The sequence below is a fragment of the Sarcophilus harrisii genome, chromosome 6, assembly GCF_902635505.1.
Source record: "Sarcophilus harrisii chromosome 6, mSarHar1.11, whole genome shotgun sequence".
Lineage (NCBI taxonomy): Eukaryota > Metazoa > Chordata > Mammalia > Dasyuromorphia > Dasyuridae > Sarcophilus > Sarcophilus harrisii.
The window spans coordinates 105,081,020-105,104,849 of NC_045431.1; the positions used below are offsets into that span (position 1 = coordinate 105,081,020).

Genomic DNA, 23,830 nt, shown 5'->3' on the forward strand with positions numbered 1-23,830 from the left:
CTTGTAGAAGAATGTTCTTCCCTATTACTATTTCTGTACTGTGCTCCTACCCCAATATCTTCAAACCTCTCTGTTTTTCTAAATTTCCTTGGATTGGAATTATGACTCACTGTCTTTTCTTGAATATCTCAATCAGAAATTGGTAATGCACATTTTCTAGATTGTTATTTGGCTAGCTGGACTGGTTCTCACTTCACCATTTTATCTCTGCCTTTCCTCCTTCCTATTTAATTGCTCTTCAGTTTCTTTAAAGAACTAATTTTCCTTTTTCAAAAGATTTGTCATTGACCTTTTCTTTTAATTATTTTTTTTTGCCTTCCCTTGGCAATCTCATCAAGGATTTATAGGTTTTCAGGTAGCCATACCTGTACTTGCACAGGAATAGCATTTATCTTTTGGCTTACAATTATTCATATTGTCTCTTCTTCAAGTCTTCTAGTGGGGATTTCACTTGAAGATCCCATTTTTGCCAATTTCATACTTTAATTTATGCTGTTACCCCAGTCTTCAAATCCAAATGCCTTTTTTGCATATCCAAATATAATCTGTGTGGCACATTCTTTAAAAAGTCACTCTTCAGGTTAGCTAGGTAGTACAGTGGGTAGAGCACCATACCTGAAGTTAGGAAGATCTGAGTTCAAATCTGGTCTCAGACACTTAATAGTTCCTAATTGTGTGACCTTTGGCAAATCACTTAACTTCCATTGCCTCAAAAAAAAAAAAAAAAAAAAGCACCTACATTTATTATGTCACATTGTTTGGTAGTTAATTATAATCACTTTTGTGTTTGACATAAGTTCATCTTATGCTAATGAAATTAAATGATCATAAGAGTTAGAGGCTTAGAGCTGAAAGGGGCTTCACCAGCCATTGGTTCTAACCTCTTTTTGTAGTTAAGGAAACTTAGAGATTAGCGAAGTTAAAATTATTTTCCCAGTATCTTATAGGCAGGAAACAATAGAGGTGAAATTTAAAACCAAGAGGCACTTAGATGGAACAACAAATAGAGCAGTCCTGGAGTCAGGATGACCTGAGTTCAAATTTAATCTCAAACAATTAGTACTTATTAGTTGTATGATGCTGGGCAAGTCATTACCCAGAACCTAGCAACTTCCATTTTAAAGGACTGAAGGGCCTGAAATCCGATATTCAAAGGAACTTGGATTACAGCATAGAATCAACTATCTAGCAGAATTGAGCATTATATTTCAGGGAAAAAGATAGGCATTCAATGAAACAGGTAAATTTCATTTAAAGTTCTTTTTTGATGAAAAGACCAAAGGGAAACATGAAAAAGTAAAAAGAAAAGAAAAGAAAAACTTTTTTAGGAGTTAAAAAGCTTACATCCCTATATGGGAAGATGATATGTTTAACTCATGAGATTAGTATCTCTGTTATGGGCATACTTAAAGGGTGCAGGTATAATTTGATTTTATTGTGATGATATAAAAAGAAACTAGAGGAAGAAAGGTAATTCTACTGGAAGAAGAAAATGGAGTTAAAATGGGGTAAATCATATCTCATGAAGAGGCAAAAAAAAAAGATCTATTATAATTGAAGCAAAGAAGAGAGGACAATGAGCATTGTGTGAATCTTACTTTCATCAGATTTGGCTCAAAGAGAGAATGTCAGACATATTTAGCTTTACACAGAACTTGTGTCACCCTATAGTATTGGAAGTAGAAGGGAAAAGGGAAAGGAAAGGAAGAGGTTAATAGAAGGGAGAAGAAAAGTAGGAGGGGGAAAGTTATAAGAAAGGGGGAAGAGCATAAAAGGGGAGGATTGTTTGAGGGAGATGGTAGTCAAAAGCAAAATATTGGAGAGGAGGGAAAAGGAGAAAGGAAAGAGAAAAGTATAACGGGGAAAACAAGATGGTGAGAAATACAGAATTACTCATTTTAAATGTGAATGTAAATGGGATGAACTCTTCCATAAACCAAAAATAGATAAAAGACTGATTAAACACCAGAATCCTACAATATGTTGTTTATAAGAAACATGTTTTTTTTTTTAAAGTGATATGTATTCTGATACATTCAGAGTAAAGGTAAAAGGTTGGAGCAGAATCCATTGTGCTTTGGCTGAAGTAAATAAAGCAGAGGTAACAATCCAGATCCCAGATGAAAAAAAAGCAAAAAATATGACTACTTAAAAGAGATGAGGAAGTGACCTACATCTTAGTAAAAGGAACCCTAAATATAAAATAATAACAATACTAAACATATATACACCAAGTGGTATAGCATCCAGATTCCAAAAGAGAAATCCAAAGAGAATTGGACAGCAAAACTATATTAGTGGGGAATCTCAATCTTGCTCTCTCAGAACTAGCCAAATTGAACCACAAAATAAATAAGAAAGAAGTTAAGGAGTTGAATAGAATTCTACAAAAGTTAGATATGATAGACCTTTGGAGAAAATTGAATGGAGACAGAAAGGAATTTACTTTTTTTCTTGGCAGTATATAGAACCTCTACAAAAATTAACCATGTATTAGGGCATAAACCCCTCAAAATCAAGGGCAGGGAAAGTTTTTCAAATATTAATTGGAAACTAAATAACCTAATCCTAAAGAGTAAGTGGGTGAAACAATAAATCATAAACACAATAATTTCATCCAAGAGAATTACAATACAAAAATTTAAGAGATGCAGCCAAAACAGTTCTTAGGGGAAGTTTTATATCTCTAGAAGCTTACTTACATAAAATAGAGAAAGAGAAGATCAATAAATTGGATATGCAGTTAAAAAAATTAGAAAAAGAACAAATTAAAAACTCTCAAATACAAAATTTGAAACTTTATTAATCTCCCCTTTTATTTTCAAAGTTGAAAGTAAGAAAACTATTGAATTAATAAATAAAACTGAGTTGATTTTATGAAAAAAAAACAACAAAATGGATAAACATTTAATCTAAATAGAAAAATTAAAGAAGAAAATCAAATTGTTATTATCAAAAATGAAAAGGTAGAACTTTCTACCAATGAAGGAGAAATTAGAGCAATAATTAGGAGTTATTTTACCCAACTATATATCAATAATCTCATAATCTAAGTGAAATGGAGGAATACTTACAAAAATATAGATTGCTTAGGTTAACAGAAGAAGAAATAAATCACTTAAATAGTCCCATTTTAGAAAAAGAAATTGAGCAAGCTATTAATCAACTCCCTAAGAAAAAATCTCCAATTTTTGGAGTCCAGATGGATTTATATGTGAATTCTACCAAACATTTAAAGAACAATTAATTCCAATACTGTGCAAACTATTTGAAAGATAGGAAAAGAAGGAGTCCTACCCAATTTATTTTATGACACAGATATGGTGCTGATACTTAAACCAGGTAGGGTCAAAAGAGAAAGAAAATTATAGACCAATTTCCCTAATGAATAATGATACAAAAATTTTAAATAAAATACAAAAAATAAATATGCATACATATTTTAAAAAAAAAGTAACTGATTTTAGACTATTCTATAATCGAGGCATGTAAATCACATGCTTTTGAAATGCTTTAATATGTTATGCTTGTCTTTAGTGGTTAAAAGAAAGAGAGCAACAAAGTTGCTGTCACATTCAGGTGGTCTTTTTTTTTTTTTTCTTTTTTGCCTGTCATCTGGAAGATTTTATTTTAAGTAATTTTTTTATTATAACTTTTTTGTTGACAGAGCCCATGCCTGGGTAATTTTTTTTTACAATTATCCCTTGCAACTCACTTCTGTTCCGATTTTTCCCCTCCCTCCTTTCACCCCCTCCCCCAGATGGCAAGCAGTCCTATACAAGTTAAGTATGCCACAGTGTATCCTAGATACACTATATGTGTGCAGAACCGAACAGTTCTCTTATTGCACAGGAAGAATTGGATTCAGAAGGTAAAAATAACTTGGGAAGAAAAACAAAAATGCATGCAGTTTACATTCATTTCCCAGGGTTCTTTCTTTGGGTGTAGCTGCTTCTGTCCATCCTTGATCAATTGAAACTGAGTTAGATTTCTCTGTCGAAGAAATCCATTTTCATCAGAATACATCCTCACACAGTATCGTTGTTGAGGTATATAATGATCTCCTGGTTCTGCTCATTTCACTTAGCATTAGTTCATGTAAATCTCGCCAGTCCTCTCTGTATTCATCCTACTGGTAATTTCTTACAGAGCAATAATATTCCATAACATTCATATATACCACAGTTTACTCAACTATTCTCCAATTGATGGGCATCCATTCATTTTCCAGTTTCTAGCCACTACAAACAGGGCTGCCACAAACATTTTGGCACATACAGATCCCTTTCCCTTTTTAAGTATCTCTTTGGGATATAACATGTGATGTCTTTTTAAGACTAACTCAATGTCTTAGGGAATATATAACTTCACTGAATGATCAATAAAACCTTAATAAATTAATTCCATAGAAAATATTGTTGTTTGACATATACACTTGATTAGTTTGGGGGCATTCAGTTTCTATGACCATGGGTGTTGCAATACATGCATATTTACAAATTATATGCATGTACTATTGTACTAATAATTATGAAGATTATAAAGTTTAACACAAAATGTGAATAGTAATAAAGGCCTTATAAGAGATTTATGACTAGATGGAAGAGGACAGATGTGAGACATATGAAGGTAGACTTAGCAAGATTTGACAACTGACTTTACTCTTGATGCTCTTCTCTCTTGCCAGTTACCTTCCTGTCCAGGAGAAAATCCTATTTTCTTCTTATACAATTGCTCCTTTCATCTTAATTAGTGACTGCTTCTCTGGGATCATCATCATATCACAAAGAGGCTATTTGGTATATTGCATAACAGAAGAGAGGGAAGTTGTGGAATGCTGGACAATAAGGGTTGATGTTAACACATTGAAGATAAGCCCTGTATTTGGTTATACTAGTGAGGGTGAGATGTGACCTTTTTTCTGCCTTCTGACTGACACTTACAGTCAGTCCATAGTGCTACCCTGACTTTAAAGACCTTGGGATTATGTATTTAGGCCATAAAACCATAGATTTAGAGATAGAAAGTCCAAACCTCTCATTTTGCAGATGAAGAAACTGAGGCCTGGAAAGGTCTAATGACTTGATCAAGGTCACAAAGATATTAAATTGTAGTGGTAGAAGTAAAAATAATTAGTAAGCCAATGCAACTCATATTGCCAGTTTCTCTTGTAATTCTATCGTATATGGGAAAATGGCCTTATTTACAAATGCACTTCAATACTTCATTGAATTCATGAAATCATTGTTATGGATACGTTTTCCATGATTATTTATTGTAACTTTCATGTTCCATTATTTCATACCATTTTTGTCTATATCTTCCCATGAATCCTCCTTAGAAAATCTATACGTTGGACGTTTTCTTCTTTTAAAAAAAAAAGCCCTTTCATGAATATCAGTATACTGTTATCATGTACTCTTGCTACATTACAATTGGTCTGCTACATATTAAAATCATATCATTTTGGGGATGATATTCCTTAAACCAAATTCAACCTTTAAATAAACAACTAATTAATCAAAAGATAGTCTGTGATTATTAAATTAATTTTAAAGGCATGTCTTGCTGCTGGATAACTCAATGGAAGTATAGATAGAAATGATGTATAGAAGAGATAGTCAAGAAAGAATTACTACTTCAGAAAATATTCTAGTGTAATTTGCTCCATAATTTTGGGAGAATTCCAGGGTAAAAAAGTGTTTAAATTACTATGTGGCTCATAATAGATATTTGTTTATTACAATTATTTTTAAACTTGCCTCTAGTGATATAAATTCTATAAATCAGTTATATGTTGGACAATGCAGTGTGGTTAGAGTTATATTTCATCTAAAATAAATTTCTAGATTTCCTAGAGTATTGACAACTTCTCTGTTGAAAAGAATAGGTTTATCGGTCTGTGACAACAACCATAATAACAATATAAAGCTGAAGAATTATCTATTTGAAACATCTACAAACTTCATCAAACTTCATATGATGGATTCCTGGAACTAGAACAAAATCTCTAAGATGATTAAAAAGTTAATTAAATCTTTTTTGGAACAATTTTATATACTACAACATGTTCTTTTCTTCCTTCCTGCATCTGGTTTAGTTTTATAAGGACAGAAGTATAGAGCAGACAGGAGTGAAAATTTCTTAAAGGTAAGTCAATGGTGTATGCTAAAACATCAGCATTTATGTGAGATTTTACTTAGATTCAGATGACAAAGACTTTTTAAATTAGAGCAAAAAGCCTGGGTATGCTATCAGGAATTACAGCACTTCAGCAGTGTAGAATCAACTGATCTGAGCAATTACAAGGAATAGTTAGCTGAAACAAAAAGCTAACAAGCAATTATCTCCTTGCCCCTCCTCTTCTTCTCTACCACTCCTAGTTTTATTTCTGTTCAGATTTGGTTCTACCACTCACCTTCATCTCACAAACTGCATCTGTTTAAAAACTTGATTTTAGGGTACATTTCATATTGCATAGTTGTTTTGGTTCAATAGTGAGCATCTTAAAATAAGTAGTTTATTAAAGCTATTCTAGTATTAATGAATTAAAACTCTAGTTCAAACATAAAAATTAGATATTAGCTTATTTAAAAGGAATAACTTATTATATCTTTGTCTTTAGTTTCTCTATTTCTTTAAATTGGAAAATGGTATGAGTCTTTGCACTAGCAAAACTGCCACTTTTCTGGTACAGTACAATACCCAATTGAAAGATAGCACCACTAAGCAACAAAATATTGATTAAAAAAGTCTTTAAATTTTTTTTCCAAAAATGTTTAACTACTGCTGAGATTTTGTATTAAAATACATTTTAGTTCATGTTATTCATACTTACAGCTTTCCAGTTGCATTATACATGTTTGTACGTCCATAGGAAAATTTTTTAGATCCATTGGGCAGGAGAGTATTAATGTCAATCTGAAATTTAAAAGTTATTATAAAAGAGAACATCACATAAATATTTCTGTAATGGGTCAATAATTAAAAATAAAATACTTTGACAGCAACATCAATTTAGATTAGAATGAGCATCAAGATAGATATTGGCTTGGAGACAATCTGTGAATAAGTGGATACTGTCAAATTTATGTTTAATTTTTTAGTCAAATTGGATAATAAAATGGGAACAAGAATGAAGCTTTATATAACCAATGACCTGATCAAAACAAATTTCTCACAACCTATCAAAATACTTCTGAACAGAAGTACTAAGGAAAATACAATGTGTCATGAGTATAGTGATGTTTAAAAAAATGGAAGAAGGAACAGACCAGATATTTCAATTGTGAAAGTTTCTATCAAAGTATCTGTTGAGATTAAACCTCTTACTGGATAATTTAATCTACTTTATTTATTTATTTTTTTTACAAAGGGTTAATCAACTATGAGAGTCTTTTTCACTTGGCTCAGCTAGGTTACAAAATTTTACAAGTACCACTGCAAACTTGGCACCTTGTATTTTTATTTTTTAAGGGAAGCTGAAACCAGGCAGGTTTGGATTTGTATTAATTAGGTTTAAATCCTAAAATTTGCTTTCATTTTAATCATATGAAGTTTTCAAATATCCAAGATGCCTGGGACAGTCAAAGATTTTGGTTTCAACAATGAACACTTTGATCTTCCCTTTGAAAGGACACAGTCATTCTCCAACTCTTTTGTATGTTCCTCCTCTGCTATGAGAAGACAAAGACATATTCTGATGATCTCATTGGATGAAAACAACAGACATATAATTTTGAAAATAAAGATGCAAGAAGCTGTCTGACTAAGAAAAATAAAATAAGATTTCCTGCTATAATTCGTATCCTGGAAAAACAAATCTTTGGCATATCTGTCCTTTTGGCTTAAGGTAAAATATTAGAAGGTTTTTTTTTTTTTTTTTAAGCACTGTTACAAATTTTGAGTCAATTCTGTGTTTGTATCATTAGATGTAGTTATGAAAATGGAGACGATAAAATAATAAAAAAAGAAACAACAGAGGACCTGAAAAAGGCTAATATGTAGCTCCTAAAAGAAACATCCCTAACTAAACAGAAATTAATCACATTCTACCGTTTGAAGTAGAAAGTTCTTACTGAAAGAGAGAAAACTGTGTTTTGTTGACAAGACATGAAAGCAGGCTTAGTCCCTTTCAGTTTGGGACACAGGAATCCTTGGCTTCATGCAGAAACAAAGTTTACAAAAGAAAGTTTAAATGTAGAATAAACAAATTAGTCTCACTACAGTGAAAAGAAAACATTCAATTTTGCAGCTGACTTGTCATAAGATTCCAGATCTTTAGCCCCTGTTTTAAAACTTTAATATTTTAACAACAGAACTGTTAGCTCCTTGAAGATAGAAGTGATTTATCTTTACTCTTTGTACATGTAGTACTTGGAATGTTCATAACTGGTGCTTTTGTAGGGATAGAAGCAAGACATCTAATTTCATTGATATAGAGAAATTCTTCATGAGGATATTCCCTCTAATAATCCAGATCAGTACCTACTCTGTTATGAGAACAAAACACCTAAAGATTGGTGAAATTAAGAAATTAGTTTAGGATTATACAGCCAATATGTGTCAGATGAGACTTAAATCCAGATTTTTTTTCTGATACCAAGGCTTACTTTGTCATACTAAGTCTCAATGAATACTAAATTCTTGAAGTGAATGCCACTCACAATTCCAGATGAATTAAAAAGTCCTTTTCTGTTTATCTTCTACTCAGCTATCAATGAGATCTTAAAGAACAGATTTACCATGGCTCCCTTCCCCTAAACAAAACTGAGTGATACTGTCTCTATATAGATGTTCTCTCAAGATATTTCATTTCCCAACTCTGTATTTTCAATGAACATCCACATTCCTGGATGTCTTTCTTTTCATCTTTGTTTCCTAGCTTTTTCAAGCCTCAGCTAACCTTATCTTCTGCAATAATACTTTCCTGATTTTTTTTAATGTTAGTGCTTTGGTCAGATTACTTTCACTTTATCCTATATATCTATTTGAATATAGTTGTTTGCATGTTTCTTCTTCAAACAGAATATGATCCTGAGGGTAGGAACTTGATTTGTCTTTCTTTGTAATCTCAGTGGTAGGTATTTCCTAAATACTTGGTGATTTGTTGAATCTGTGGAGCTTTCTGGATCTTCATCCATGTCATACTCACTATAAGTGAAAACTGTGTTCTGGACTATCTTCCTTTTCTCCCCCTCCCTCTTTTTTCCTCCCCACTCTTTATCTCTCTCTTTTTTCCTCACTTGGTTATTCCAGTTAACAACTATAGATTCACGTATCATCTCAGATCTATGTAGTCAGCCATAGTCTTTGTCCTGAGATCCAGACCCACATTATGAACTGCCTGTTAGGTATTTTAAAAAGAATGTCATATGGGCATCTCAGAAATCCTATCTCCAAGTGATCCTTCCATGAAAATTTGTTATAGCATCGGAGTGAGGGGTACTGCTAACCCATTTACCCAGGTTGATGTCATCCTCCACTTATTTTCATTCACCCCATATATCTAAATAAGCTGCCCAAAGTAATCATTTTTGGTTTTCACAAGGTCTCTCATATATTTCCTCTTCTCTCCATTTCTATAGCCCACTACTATAATTCAAGCCTTTATTTCATTCATTTGAACAATTACAATAAACTTCTAATTATTCTTACTATTTCTCCCTACTCTAATCCATCCCCTATAAAATCACTTAAGAAATTTTTCTGAAGTGTAGATCTGACCACAGATCATGTACCTAACCTCCCAAATTCTAATGGCTCCCTATGAACTTCAAAATAAATTTCACTGTTAAGCTGGCTCCATGCCTGGAATGTTTTGTCCCTTCACATTCTACATCTTAGTTTCTCTGGACTTTCTTCATTTCCCAATCTTCCTAGATCCTGGTGCCTTCCCCTCTAAAATTACCCTGTATCTTGTTTTATGTATCTTGTATAGGCACTTTTATAGATATATGTTGGTTCTTCTACTAGAATGTAATTTTCTTGAAAGTAGGAATTTTTTGCTCTTTTCCATCTCTCATTAGTGCTTATTACCATTCTTGAAACACAGTAGGCCAAACATTGTAGGTCCCTATGGCTTCCTACAACCATTCGCTGACACAGTGAAACTATTCACAAAAGAACCCCTTTGTCCACTAACTTTTTCCATCTCAATATTCATTATTGCCCCCATTCTAGCCCTCTCCATCGCCCTAACAATTTGAATCCCACTCCCCATACCCAACACCCTATTAGACCTAAACCTCGGACTAATCTTTGTCCTTTCCCTATCTGGCCTATCAGTATACTCAATCCTATGATCAGGATGAGCCTCTAACTCAAAATATGCCCTAATTGGAGCTCTATGAGCAGTTGCACAAACCATTTCATACAAAGTCTCCTTAGCTATTCCTACTATCAATCATACTAGTCAAGGGCTCATTTACACTAAAAAACACTCTCAATCACCCAAGAGAACTTCTGACTAATCGTTACAACATGACCCCTTGCCATAATATGATATATCTCTACACTGGCAGAAACAAACTGAGCACCGTTTGACCTAACCGAAGGAGAATCTGAACTAGTATCCAGCTTTAATGTAGAATACGCTGCTGGCCCTTTCATTATATTCTTCCTAGCAGAATATGCAAACATCATTGCTATAACAGCTTGTATCATTGTATTTTGGAATTATTGGTAGATGGAAATATGGTAAGGCTAGATGCATAGATGAGTCCTATGTAGAAAAAAAGGTTTAGTAGGGCTGAAAGAGCTATTGTTGTGGCTGTTATGGTGTTGCCATTGTTAATTAGTCCTTGTAAGATGAGTCATTTGGTTATGAAGCAGGTGAGAGGTGGCAGGCCTCCTAGGGATAGTAGGGTAAGAAGGATGATAATGGTTGCTGTGGCTGATTTCATAGACCTCCTAGGGATTTGATTTTGGTGGTGTTTGATAGGTTGAGGGTTAGGAATGTGGTTAGAGTAGCTATGACATAGATAGTAAGGGTTAGGATGGTTAGGGTTGGATTAATTTGTACAATGATTACTATTCAGCCTATGTGGGCAATGGAGGAGTAGGTTAGAATTTTTTGTAGGTGGATTTGGTTGAGGCCACCTCAGCCTCCTATAATAGTGGAGAGAATTCCTAGGGTGATGAGGATTTTTTAATAAAGGCTTGTTAATTGAATCTAGTTCAATGTAGGCTTATAAAGAAAAAAAATATTTTGTTTGTTTAAAATCATTTATTTATTATTGCTTTAATCATTTATTTTTTCTTTTAAAGAATCCATTTCCACTTTTCTGCTATCATCAACTGTCATTTTAAGATAGTTCATATTCTATGAGAAACATTTTTGTGATAAATGTGTCACATTTTATGCTGTCTTATCAACACCATAGATTTTAGGCAGGTAGCTATAAGCATTCAAAACAGGAAATAGAACAGGTGAAAATGAAATAAGAAATTGGATAATATATTGTAAAAATCAAAAAATGAAACAATGAGAAATGAATGCCTTTGGGATTAAAGTTTGCTTATTTGCTGTCTAATAAAAAAATAAAATAGGAAAAGTAAATATTTCTTGGGGAAACTTATCTTGCTGGGTTATATGGAAAAAGAATAAAGTTAGTTTAATAAAAAAGCAAATTTGTATCTCTGTTTCTCTTTTCAATTATTATTTATAGGATTTAGAAATTGTCATTATTAATGAGATATTGTGATATGTTAGAGTGTAATATCAACTCAAATCTTATGCACAATATTTATTATCTGACCCTGGGAAAAATTGCTCAAACTTTGTGAGCCTCAGATTATTCTGGAAAATATTTACTAAATTATGAATAGGTTATGACCTCTCTTAGTGAGAGGGTTTCTTACATGGATGGAATCAGAAATCTTTGATGTATTGACTTATTAGCATCATTAGTCATGTAAGGTACCCTATATCCAGTCTATGAATTTGAAGTCAGAGGACCTGGTTTCAGATTCTAACTAATGCTTGTAAAGTTTTATTTTTGTAACCATGGCCAAGTCACTTACTACCTGTGATTCTCAGTTTTTTTCAACTGTGATATGCTTTGAATTAGGGTACCTCTGAGCTCCTTTAGCTCTATATTGATAATCCTAAAAATTTAGATTCATCCAAAGTTCTATAGGATTCTTGGTATTCGGAAACATTGCAGATTAAATAGAACTTTGGAATTTTTATTGTTTTTTTTTATTGGAGTAGAGTTGTAACTGGTTTTAGTGTAGAAAGACTTGGATGTAAATGGGAGAAGGAGTTTCACTATACTTTATTCAATTTTTTCCCTTTAAAGCTTCAAAGTTTCTTGATCTTTATAGGAAAATTGTGGAGATTTTGAATTTAATAAATAATTAATCAGAGGTACATTTGTTTTCTATTTGGAAAATGCTAAAAATGACAGGTGAGAAAAATAAAGTGCTTTGTTTCATGATTATTTCATCTTGCCACTTTTAAGAATCAATTCATTGATAATGAAAGAAAAAAGAAATACCATAATGGGAACATCAGGTCAGCATGATTTCAAGTATGACAACTAACAATGTGCATAACATTTATAGTAGATATTCTCAGAATCACCTTATACAACAAATTTTTTGAGAGAACTTAATTAATAAGAGAGAAAAGAATAATGAGGACAATTAAAATCAATCTAGTTTGGACACACAAGTACATAGAGATTTCCCTGCATATTATTATTTTTGTTCTTAAGGTAAACAGTTTTTAGAAGGCAGCTAGGTAGTGTAGTGAAGGTAATGTCAGTTTGGAGTCAGGAAAACCTGACTTCAAATCTAGCCTCAGACATTTATTAGGTATGTAATCCTGAGCAATCCACTTTCCTTCTACTTTGATTTCCTCATCTATAAAATGGGAATAACAACGCTTGCTTCCCAGGAGTGTTGTGAGGATCAAATGAAGGAAACCACATTGAAAACCTTAGGAAACTATGTAAATATCTGATCATCATGTTCATTATATAGAAAAATACTATGTTTTTTTAAAATAAATTTTGGATTCTCTGTGTTCTGGGAAGTTATTATAGGAAATTTGAGAACAACAAATTTGCTTTTTATTCCTGATGAAATAATTTAGGGTTTGAATTAAGAAAAAAAAAATTTAGAGTCAGTTTCAGGATGATAAATTCATATATCAGTTAGAGCTAGAAGAGACTTGAGAGATTAGGTCCAATTCCCTCATTTTTACAAGGCAGTCACCCTGACTGTAAAAGATTTTTGGCTTTGAAACAAATCATCAAAAGCTCTGGCAGAAGTCCTAATCTCTAATGTTCTTCAGCAACAGATGATTTCTGGGTCTCAGAGATCAGCCTGTTCTGAATGACAGAGGATTGGTTATTAAATTGATGAAGCTTCGTATCAGACGAATCTGTAAGGGAGAGACTAGATATCTGTCTCCTCTTCATCTTACAAAATGTCAAAACATATGGATGACCATAGAGTCATTCTATTGGTACCTTAAGTGATCAATACCATGAAAGACTTTAATCCTATTATTACAATGCCATCTAAGTATAGGGCCAAGTATGAGAGATCAGTGACAGTAAAATGCATTGGGCTTTTCAGAGAAATGCATGAAGGAGTAAAGGAATGTGTGCTGCCTTAGTCTGCCATTGTGGTTTGGTTTGTCACCTACATGTACAAAAGTGCTGTGAGAATTGAAGATTGAAGATAAAAAAATCTAAAAAATGACCAAAGAAAAAATATAGAAGCAGAAAGAATGTAAAATGAATAGCAAACATAACAAAAATGGGATATAGCCAGGTAAGCTGGAAAAGTTTTTTTTTTCCCCCTTGTAGATATTTTAGTGAATTCGACAACTTTTTTTTTTCATTTTAAAAATTTCATATTAGATTCCTTGGCCTTCTATTTCCATTTAATGCTCCCTGCTGGCCTCTGTTGGTATGGAACAACAACTGCATCAACTCTCAAGGTCAATAGTAAGCAAAAAAATAAAAAAAATCATGAACATGAAAAATGGAAAATTGAAATAGTTCTCCCATCTAGGACTCACCTGATTGAATATAGCACATTTCCATTTTTGAAAATTCTTAGCAATTTGTTGTCTGTTGTAACCTCATGAAAGTTGGCTCCCTTTTCATTAGCAAAGAAAAGATCAGGTTTCCAAATAGAATCCAACATGGAGGGATCTAAGTCTAGGGAATCATCAGGGTATTCACTATATGCGAGGCGCGGATCATTCCACTTCTGACGGAGGAAGATGTTCACTCTGTAATCCTATAGAAACAAAGAAACTGGTTTTTTTGCTTGTTTGTTTGTTTTTAATGAAGACTGAAGGGTTTCATGTTTTTTTTTTTTTTTTTTTTTTTGGCTGCTTCAGGTTGTTTATTGTTTATAATAATAACCAACGTTTCTATATTTCTTTAAGATTTGTGATATACTTTACATTTTTTAATCCTCACAAAATGGGGAGCTAGGTACTGCTGTTGTCCACATTTTACAGATGAGGAGACCAAAATAAAGTATGTGAATTGCCCAGGATTACTGTAAGTGTCTGAAACTGGATTTTAGCTTAGAGTTTCCTGATTCCAAGTCATATTCACTAGACCAACCTAGCTGCCCTTCATAGATGATGACAGAATGAACCCTATCTTCAATGGATTATAGCCACTAACATTTTTGTTATAATCCATTATTTATTAAAAATGAATTCTAAAGTTGAGAATTAGGCAATATTTCCCCATTATTTATAATCTCCAAAAGAAATATAGTGAAGATGGATTAAAATACAGGACAATAAGAAAGATTAGATGTGTGATTTCATTGATATGAAAACTCAGATGAGGATACTCTGTTTACCAAAGCAGGACAACATTTTCTCTGCAATTTAAAAAGTTGCCTAGAGTACTGAAAAATTAAAGTGACTAATTCAAAATCACATAATCATTTGTGACAGAGGTGACAATTCAGGGACAGATCTTTAGCCACTATGCCACAGCCCCCAAAAATCTTTTAATTTGGAAATCTATAGTTTTACTTCCTATCCCCTTTGAAATACAAAGCACATTACTCAATAGGATAATACAGAACAAGAATCCTGATTTGATTACTTCTTTTTGTGTATATTTATACAACACACTATGCATACATATATACACTTTTATATAAACACACAAATACATAATACATATATAAATAGAATAAATAGTTATGGACTGGAACTGTGATTTGCTGGTATAGGGATCATAGGTAAACATCTACAAAGTAGATTTTCACTTTTTCAGGAACTTATAGTTCCTGAAATTTGCCTAGAACTTGGAGAGATCAAATGATATATAGACAATATTTGTCATATGTAAGACATGAGGTCAGGTCTTCCTAGTTTGGAAGGATGCTCTTTCTAGTTACCTTCCCCCACCCCACAATATGCTTTTCCCCCCTTTGAATTAAAATCTTGTCTTCAGCATTAAATTCCTAGCAGTACTTTTTAATGAATTATAGAAAGAGTAAGTATTAACTGAAGAACACTTATGGAGATAGTTTTGCATTAGGAATATCACCAAAGGCATCTCTATTAAAAGTAATGATGTGTTTTTCTCAATTGGAGAATAGCACACAGACTCTACTGTTGGTGGTACAGGATTTTAAATGAAGAGCCAAAAGATAAAAATATGATTTTTATCTTTACATTTAAAGAAATTAGTGCTAATGATGTTTCCCAGAGAGAAACACATTATTTATGAGTAGAGGAGAGAAATACTACCAATGTTGTTGGTTCTTGCTTAATTCACTCTGAATTAATAGAATCATCACCAAAATGGATGATCAGGGTTAAGATAATAGATTCAAAAGTTATTAGCTAAAAATATGTCATTCACTCTCATTCAACTCCCTCTCCCACTACCAGTTTATATGTGATGAAATAAATCATATGGAGGTCAATATAAGAACAATGAGTGTCAACAAACTCTACTACCAATAGAAAATTCTGGTTACATTACCAAGAATGAGGAAATGGTGAATGAGTACCCCAATGTTTTTGGTTTTACTGCTTGACTCTCCCAAAGCAAAGGATCAGAATACATATCATTGAGTAATGACAGACACTCCCAGGAATCCAAGCTCAAAGGATTTACAAGATGCTAAACTATTGTATTCTTGGTCAGTGGTATAAGAAGTTAATCCACCCAAATGAACAGGTACACAAAGATCATTTGTTGGATTTAAGTCTTGAGTTCTGTGACTTTGGACATTTATTCAGAACTGAGATTAAAGCCAATTAATATTTTTCTCCTTGCTAGGTACCCCATTAATCTTTTCAAGAGATGATGGAGCATCTTTTTGTCTTAAGGCTCATCATAATGGGAAACAATTTATAATTGTCCAAGGAAAGATCATGATCCATGAGCTTCTGTAAAATCTGTAAATAGGGATATGGAAAAAATCTTCTACCAGTCAAAAGAAGAAAGTCTTCTCCTAACCTCAATATTAGAGAACAATAAAGCACAACTTCCAGCTAAGAGACCTGTGCAGAGTAAACTATGCTCTTGTTCTTCTGTTATCCCATGACAAAATATTAACCCTAACTACCAAGAAAGGAAAAACAATACTACTTGTTTGTAAATGCTAATTTTAAATTATTTAAGTGAAATAGGTAGTACAAATATTGTTAAACTCATTTTCTAGATGAGGAAACTGGGACTCAGAGAAATAAGTGACCTGCCAAAGTTTGCACAGCAGTAAGCTTCAAAACCAGAATTTAAAGCCAGATGTCACCTTGATTCTAAATCCAGTGTGCTCTTTTATATGTCATGCTGCCTGACTTATAAATCTCCCTGCATGACTTAGTAGGAGACCACTAGAGCAAAGCTAAATCATAATGTTGTGGACAAAAAAAAAAGTGTAAAAAAGACATCTGAAAAATAATACATTCATATAATGTTTCTGATAGTTGTAATCAATAATTTTCAGATGTTTTCAAAATTTTGTAAGATATTAATGGAGATGTCTATATTTATAAGGTCAACTATTTAAATCTTTACATTTAGGCTTCATTTACATCAAACCAATATTCCCTCATTATCTTGCATTATTTTTCTCTGAGTATCACAGGGTTACCTGTTCCTCAACTTGTAGTACTACTTATTGGAATGGCAAACCTGAAAAAAAGAGAAAAGGAGGGGAGTGTTTTCATTTAAAATTATAACATAAACTTAATTTGTGATGTTCTAAAAGAAATTGTTGGATTTTTTTGAGGGATATTCTTTTTTTTTTTTTTTTTAACTCCTTGGAAATCTAAAAGTAAGATAATGAGCACCTTTGGATAACTTCTTTGGTATCATTTAATGCTCACCAACTGTCCCAGGATGGGAACACAAAGTCTCTTGTGTTTCTACTTCTAAGAGTACTTGGTAACATAATCTTCCATGTTCTGAGCACTCAGGAGAGTCCTGAAATCTCCTAAGATCCCCAGCAATCCTATGAATTAAGACTCAATAGCTAGTAATCAGAATGAATGCAAAGGAAATACGAGTCCTCTATTTTTAAAAAATGGTCAATGAATTATTGCTATGAAATGTCTTGTGATAAGATTCATCTGTAGAACTAAAAATTTCAATCAATGTTTCCTTAAAAATAATTTGTTCAATATTCAGTTTCTTTATTCTATGATGAGAGGCAGCATGACAAAGGAGGTTGACAACTAGCCTCAGAATCAGCTTTCTGATGAATACTGTTTATGTTATCTTGGTCAAGTAATTCAACCAATTACTTTCTTATGCTCCAGGCAACTCCAGAGGATTATAAATTGTCATCCTGATTAGGGAGTTTCCATGCCTAGGAGTTTCAAATGCAGATTAAATCATATGTCCAATCACTTTCCATAGTTCTAATTATCTAAAGAATATCATTTCAAAAGAATGCTGGATGAAGAATAGTCCAGTGGAAATTATGTAAGTTAATCAATAATCTATTACCTTTAGAAGGCTACTCAACCTGTGTATTTCAGAAAATGGTTATATATGTTTCTAATAACTTTTCTGTAAGTATTTGATAAAAATTAAAAAGAAACAATTTTGTTTTAGTAAAACAATGAAAAAAAGTTGTTTTTTTTTTTTTTTTGTTTGTTTTTTTATAAAAGATAACCAAAGGGCCATCTACTTCAATCAATTCTTCTGAAAAAAACCTATCAAACAATTGCAACCCAGGGGGTGGAGCCAAGAAGGCAGAGATGACACACATTTCTCTCTGACCTTCTTTACAACCCTCACAATAATTATGAAATCTAGCCTCTGAATTAACTCTGGACAGGCAGAACCCACAAATATTGTGAGTTCAACAAATTATCAGCAGAAGATAATTTCAAAGATTGCCAAAAAAAGATCTGTTTCAATTGGAAATGCGAGGGAGCAGCCAGGGCAACCAGTACAAATACTAGCACAGAGTCCCAGGGCAGAGAATTTGCAGGAGAAAACAAACCAGAAAAGATCTGTTTAAGTCAGAAGTGGGAGAGAGGCAGCAAAGCACAAAAAGCTGACCACAAACACCAGCACAGACAGAGCAGAGCAGTCTTAGTGTGGCAGTGCAACTTCAGTGGGGCAGAGACTTTGCGGGAGGAAGTGGAGCAGAGAAGGTCTGCTTCAATCGGAAGCAGGAGAGAGACAGCAAGGCCCGGGCAGCTTACCACAAACACCAGGGCAGATAGCAGAGAGCTCCAGAGCATTGCTGATATCTCCACGTGGCAGAACTAGCACCAGGAGTGAATCAGCACTGACCCAGCACAGCTGTTATGGCTTGGAAAACCTCTCAGGCCCTAAAGGCAGACTTTAACTCAATTTAAAAAATGAGTAAAAAAGTAAAGAGGACTCTTAACAATTGATAGCTTTTATGGCAAAAAAGAACAGATTTCAAACTATGAGGAGAGGAAAGGCAGATTGTCTACAGATGAGGCTCTAAGGGGTGAAATAACCTTATCTCCATCACATAAGGCTCTCCTAGAAGAACTTAGAAAAGATCTTAAAAGAGAGCTAGAGGAAAAATGGGGAAAGGAAATGAAAGCTTTGCAAGTGAGTTTGGAAAAGGCAACACAAAATAGACATATTGAAATGGGAAAAGCATATAACTCATTAAAAGATAGATTTGACAAGCCATTCTCCTATTGATGAATGGTCAAATGATATGAACAGACAATTCTCAGATGATGAATTGAAACTATTTCTACTCATATGAAAAGGTGCTCCAAATCACTATTGATCAGAAAAATGCAAATGAAGACAACTGTGAGATACCATTACACACCCATCAGATTGGCTAAGATGACAGGAAAAGATAATGATGAATGTTGGAGGGGATGCAGGAAAACTGGGACACTGATGCATTGTTGGTGGAGTTGTGAATGGATGCAACCATTCTGGAGAACAATTTGGAACTGTGCTCAAAAAGCTATCAAACTGTGCATACCCTTTGATCCAGCAGTATTACTACTGGGCTTATATTGCAAAGAGATATTAAAGAAGGGAAAGGGACCTGTATGTACAAAAATGTTTGTGACAGCCCTTTTTGTAGTGGCTAGAAACTGGAAATTGAATGGATGCCCATCAATTGGAGAATGGTTAGGTAAATTGTGGTATATGAATGTTATGGGATATTATTGTTCTGTAAGAAATGACCAGCAGGATGAATACAGAGAGGGTTGGAGAGACTTATATGAACTGATGCTGAGTGAAATGAGTAGAACCAGGAGATCATTATACACTTCAACAACAATATTATATGAGGATCAATTCTAATGGAAGTGACTATCTTCAGCAATGAGAGGATCTAGTTCCAATTGATCAGTAAGGACCAGACTACACCCAGTGAAAAAACACTGGGAAATGAGTGTGGACCACAACATAGCATTTATACTCTCTGTTATTATTTGCTTGCATTTCTGTTTTTCTTCCCAGGTTATTTTTACCTTCTTTCTAAATCTGATTTTTCTTATGTAGCAAGACAGCTGTATAAATATGTATACATATATTGTATTTAACATATACTTTAACATATTTAACGTGTATGGGACTAGGGGAGGAGTGGGAGTGGAGGGAAAGAGGGAAAAAGTTGGAACAGAAGTTTTTGCAAGGGTCAATGTTGAAAAATTGCCCATGCATATGTTTTGTCGATTAAAAAGATATAATAAAAAAAAAGAAAAAATATGCAAGTATGAACTATGTCATGCTCTATCTAAATTGTAATGAAACAATGAAGGAGAAAAAAAAACAACACAATTGCAGACCAAGCAACTAGTTGATTAGGTGCCTGGACAAGAACTGATCAATCTATAAAACTTTATTTTGCTCTGACATTCCAGTTTCAGTGCTAAAAACTAGAGATGAAAAAAAAAAAAAAAAAGCTAAAACCAGTTCTTTCCCTCAGGGAACTTACATTTTAAAGGAGATGAACCCATGCATCTTAAAAGGTATTTCAAAGCTACAGAGTGGATTCTAGAAATGAACCTTCAAAGGAAGTTGGGGATTCTAGAAAGGAGAGGGAAAGCATTACAGGCACAAGGAGCAGTCAGTGTTTAGGTACAGCAACAGGAATGGATTCTTATGTGTTTGGAATAGAAAATAAGCCAATATATCTGGACCACAAGGGAATCAATAGGAAGAGTTTCAGTGGTAAAGTGTTTGGAGTATATATTTGATCTTTGCAGTTACAGGGGTCCTTAGAGATTGAGTGTGGGTGGAAAAGGGTAATGTAGTTGGATTTCCTATCTTTAGAAAAATCACTTTTAGAGTACTAAGGAAGTTGAATGGGAGTGGGTTGAGACTCAAAACAGGGAGACTAATTAGGAGACTCTTTCAATGTCCATGTGAAAAGTGATGAGGGAGACAACTAGATGGCATAGTAGATAGAGCACAGACACTGAAGTCAGGTGGACTTGAATTAAAATCTGATCTCAGATACAATACTTCTTCCTAACTGTGGCACACACACACACACACACACACACACACACACACACACAAATTTCAAAAAAAGAAAAGTGATGAGGGCCTGAATTAATATGGTGATTCTGGGAATGGAGAAGAGAGATTATACACAACATATGTTTTGAAAATAAAACTGTACAAAATTTAGTAAGTGAAGTCAAGGCGCTGATGTGAGAGCCTAGGACACTGGAAAATTGGTAGTGTGCTTAACAGTAATAGAAAAATTTTGAAGAGAGGAGAAGTCTGGGGGATAATGATATGTGACTTAAGCATTACAAAAGGGGTAAAAGAGATAAGAACTAGTTTTTAAACATAGTTTTTTAAGCTTTTCAGAACATCTTGAAAATCTTATTTTATTCTCACAACTCTGGCCCATTTTCCAGATGCTGAAACTGAGACACAGATTGGTTTTGATTTGCCAGACTCAAACAGCTAATAGAATGTTTGAAGTTGAATTTGAACTCAGGTCTTCTGACTCCAGTTCAATGCTCAGATAGATAAGTGTTGTAAGAGATAGAGTATAGTACTTGAAGTCAGGAAAACCTGAGTTCAAATCCAGCCTCAGACATTAGATTCTTGCCTCTTGTAGGTCTCACTATTTCAGTCCCCTTATTTGTAAAATGAGGATAATAATAGTAATTATCGCACAGGATTGTTTTGAATATCAACTGGGTTAGTGTTTTCAAATTTTAAAGTGCCATAAAATGTCAGCTATTTGCTATTATTATTGTTCACTATGCCACCTAGATGCCTGAAGAGTTAAGAAGAGTTAAGAGTCCATACTTGGACTCTTATGCTGCTAAAACAAAAAGTCTTCATTTCCTTGAAAACAATGGCATATATTTTTGATTTCCTTAGCAGTGAGTGAATACTCTGGGAAGTGCAATGTGTTCATTGAAAAAAACTTTAGTTTCAAACTGATTTAGGGAAAAAAGCTTCAATTGACTTTTTCAGAACTTGTTTTAGGTTATTCCATTTCACTAATCCTTTTATTCAATAAACTACTTAATTGTTTTGCTTAATTAATAAGTAGATTCTTTGAGAGAAGTCAATTCAATAAGCCTATCTCAAATAAATAATTAATTTCATTAACATTATGTGTCTATCATGTTCAGATATTGTGAATGGCATTAAAGAACAGAGACAGACATGCCACACACTTTGTTAAGGACCTTCCAATCTAATGAGTATGGAAAGTAATGTATACAATTTACCAAATATAATAATTGTTAATTTTGAAAGATTATTTCACATAAATTGCTCTAGAGAAATTCTAGGGGAGAGCTATTTCTTTTCCTTGAGTTGAAGAGAAGCAGGGAACTTCCTGGAAGAAGGTAGTCCTCAATGTTGAGTTTGAAGGAAAGGATGGGAGAAGACAATTAATTTCCCAAATAAATAATAATATGATAATCTTGTTATTGTTAACATTTATATGATATCTGAAGGTTTGCAAAGTATTTTACATATACTGTTTAATTTTATCCTTATATATATCCCTGGTAAGATATCCCTGGTAAGATAGGTGCTATTTTTAAATCTCCACTTTACAGATGAGAAAACCAAGACTTAGAAAAGTTACTTGGCTAGGCCAGGGTCACATAGTTAATAAATCATCAAAAGCAGAATTTGAATTCATCCCCTGCACCAAAAGTAGAGAAAGAAGATAACAGAGAGAAAATAAAGGTTAAGAGTTTTTAAGTTTTGAGGGAATTTATTTTATTTTTAGAGTGAGATTTTTTGCACATTTTTGTAAGCTGACATATGAGAGGAGATAGGTTTGAAGGTATGATTGGAAGGACTGACTTTTTAGCTATGATAAATACTACCTTTTCCTTAGACAATAGAGGAGAGCAGGAGATGATTGACATTTTTAGAACAGTGAAGTGAGAGAGTCCATACTGAATGGTCCTTTCTTAGTAAAATAAGAGAAATAGTCATCTGCTATGACAAAGCTGGGCAGCATACTAAAAAAGCAAAGACGTTACCTTGCTGAGAAATGTCCATATAGGCAAAGTTATTATTTTTCCAATAGCAATGTATAGCTGTAAGAGTTGAACATAAGGAAAACTGAGTGCCACAGAATCAATATTTTGAATTATAAAGTTGGGGAAGACTTTTGAGAATCCCTTGCATGATAAGGATCAGTTAATATTTAAAGAAATTAATTCAGACTATTCACTGGAAGGTCAAATGCTGAAGCTTAAACACATAGGCTACATAATGAGAAAACTACTAATTGGGGAAAAGTCCTGATGTTGGGAAAGATTAAAGACAAAAGGGAATAGCAAAGAATGATATTGATTGGTAGTGGGAGTAAAAAACATGAGGTTGGACAGGCTTTGGGAGACAGTTGAACATAGAAGTGCCTAGCATGCTATGGTCAGATTCAATTGAACAATAACATCTATTTTGAATGATAAGGTAGAGTTGGAAGTTTTGGAATAGAGAAAAAGATATAGGGAGTGTGATATAAAATCAGTAACAGGTTAATAAGAATATGACCATACAGTTGTAAGAACCCAGTGTTGGACAGATAGTATAATTTTGTAGTGAATGGAAATAGTTCAATTTTGTGATTTTCTAAAGTAGCATTTATTAACTTTGAAATATGAGTGGAAGAGGGCTAAAGATTACTGAAGTAAAATTGTTACGAGTCAAGAGGCATGAGATTAAAGAGATTGAAAAGAAAAGCATTATTAAAATGAATGAGGATAGGATCAGGATGCAATAGAAAGGAGGAAACTCCCTAATCAGGATGAAAACTTAAAATCTTTGGGAGTTGTCTGGAACACCATACAGTTAAATTACTTGACCAAGATCACATAGCCAGTATACCTCAGAAAGGGGATTTGAACTTTGATTCACCTGATTCT

At 33.4% G+C, this 23,830-nt stretch overlaps 1 protein-coding gene across 2 annotated transcripts in view; it reads right to left on the minus strand.

The window, feature by feature from the left end:
• GLRA3 (glycine receptor alpha 3) overlaps positions 1-23,830 on the minus strand; it is a 232,996-nt gene that overhangs the window by 62,380 nt on the left and 146,786 nt on the right. For both annotated transcript variants that reach the window (XM_031941650.1, XM_003773060.4), the window contains exons 4-5: positions 14,036-14,259; positions 6,839-6,921 (exon numbers count right to left, since the gene is read on the minus strand). In XM_031941650.1, the coding sequence (XP_031797510.1) occupies positions 6,839-6,921; positions 14,036-14,259 (307 nt within the window). The remainder of the gene's footprint in view (positions 1-6,838; positions 6,922-14,035; positions 14,260-23,830) is intronic.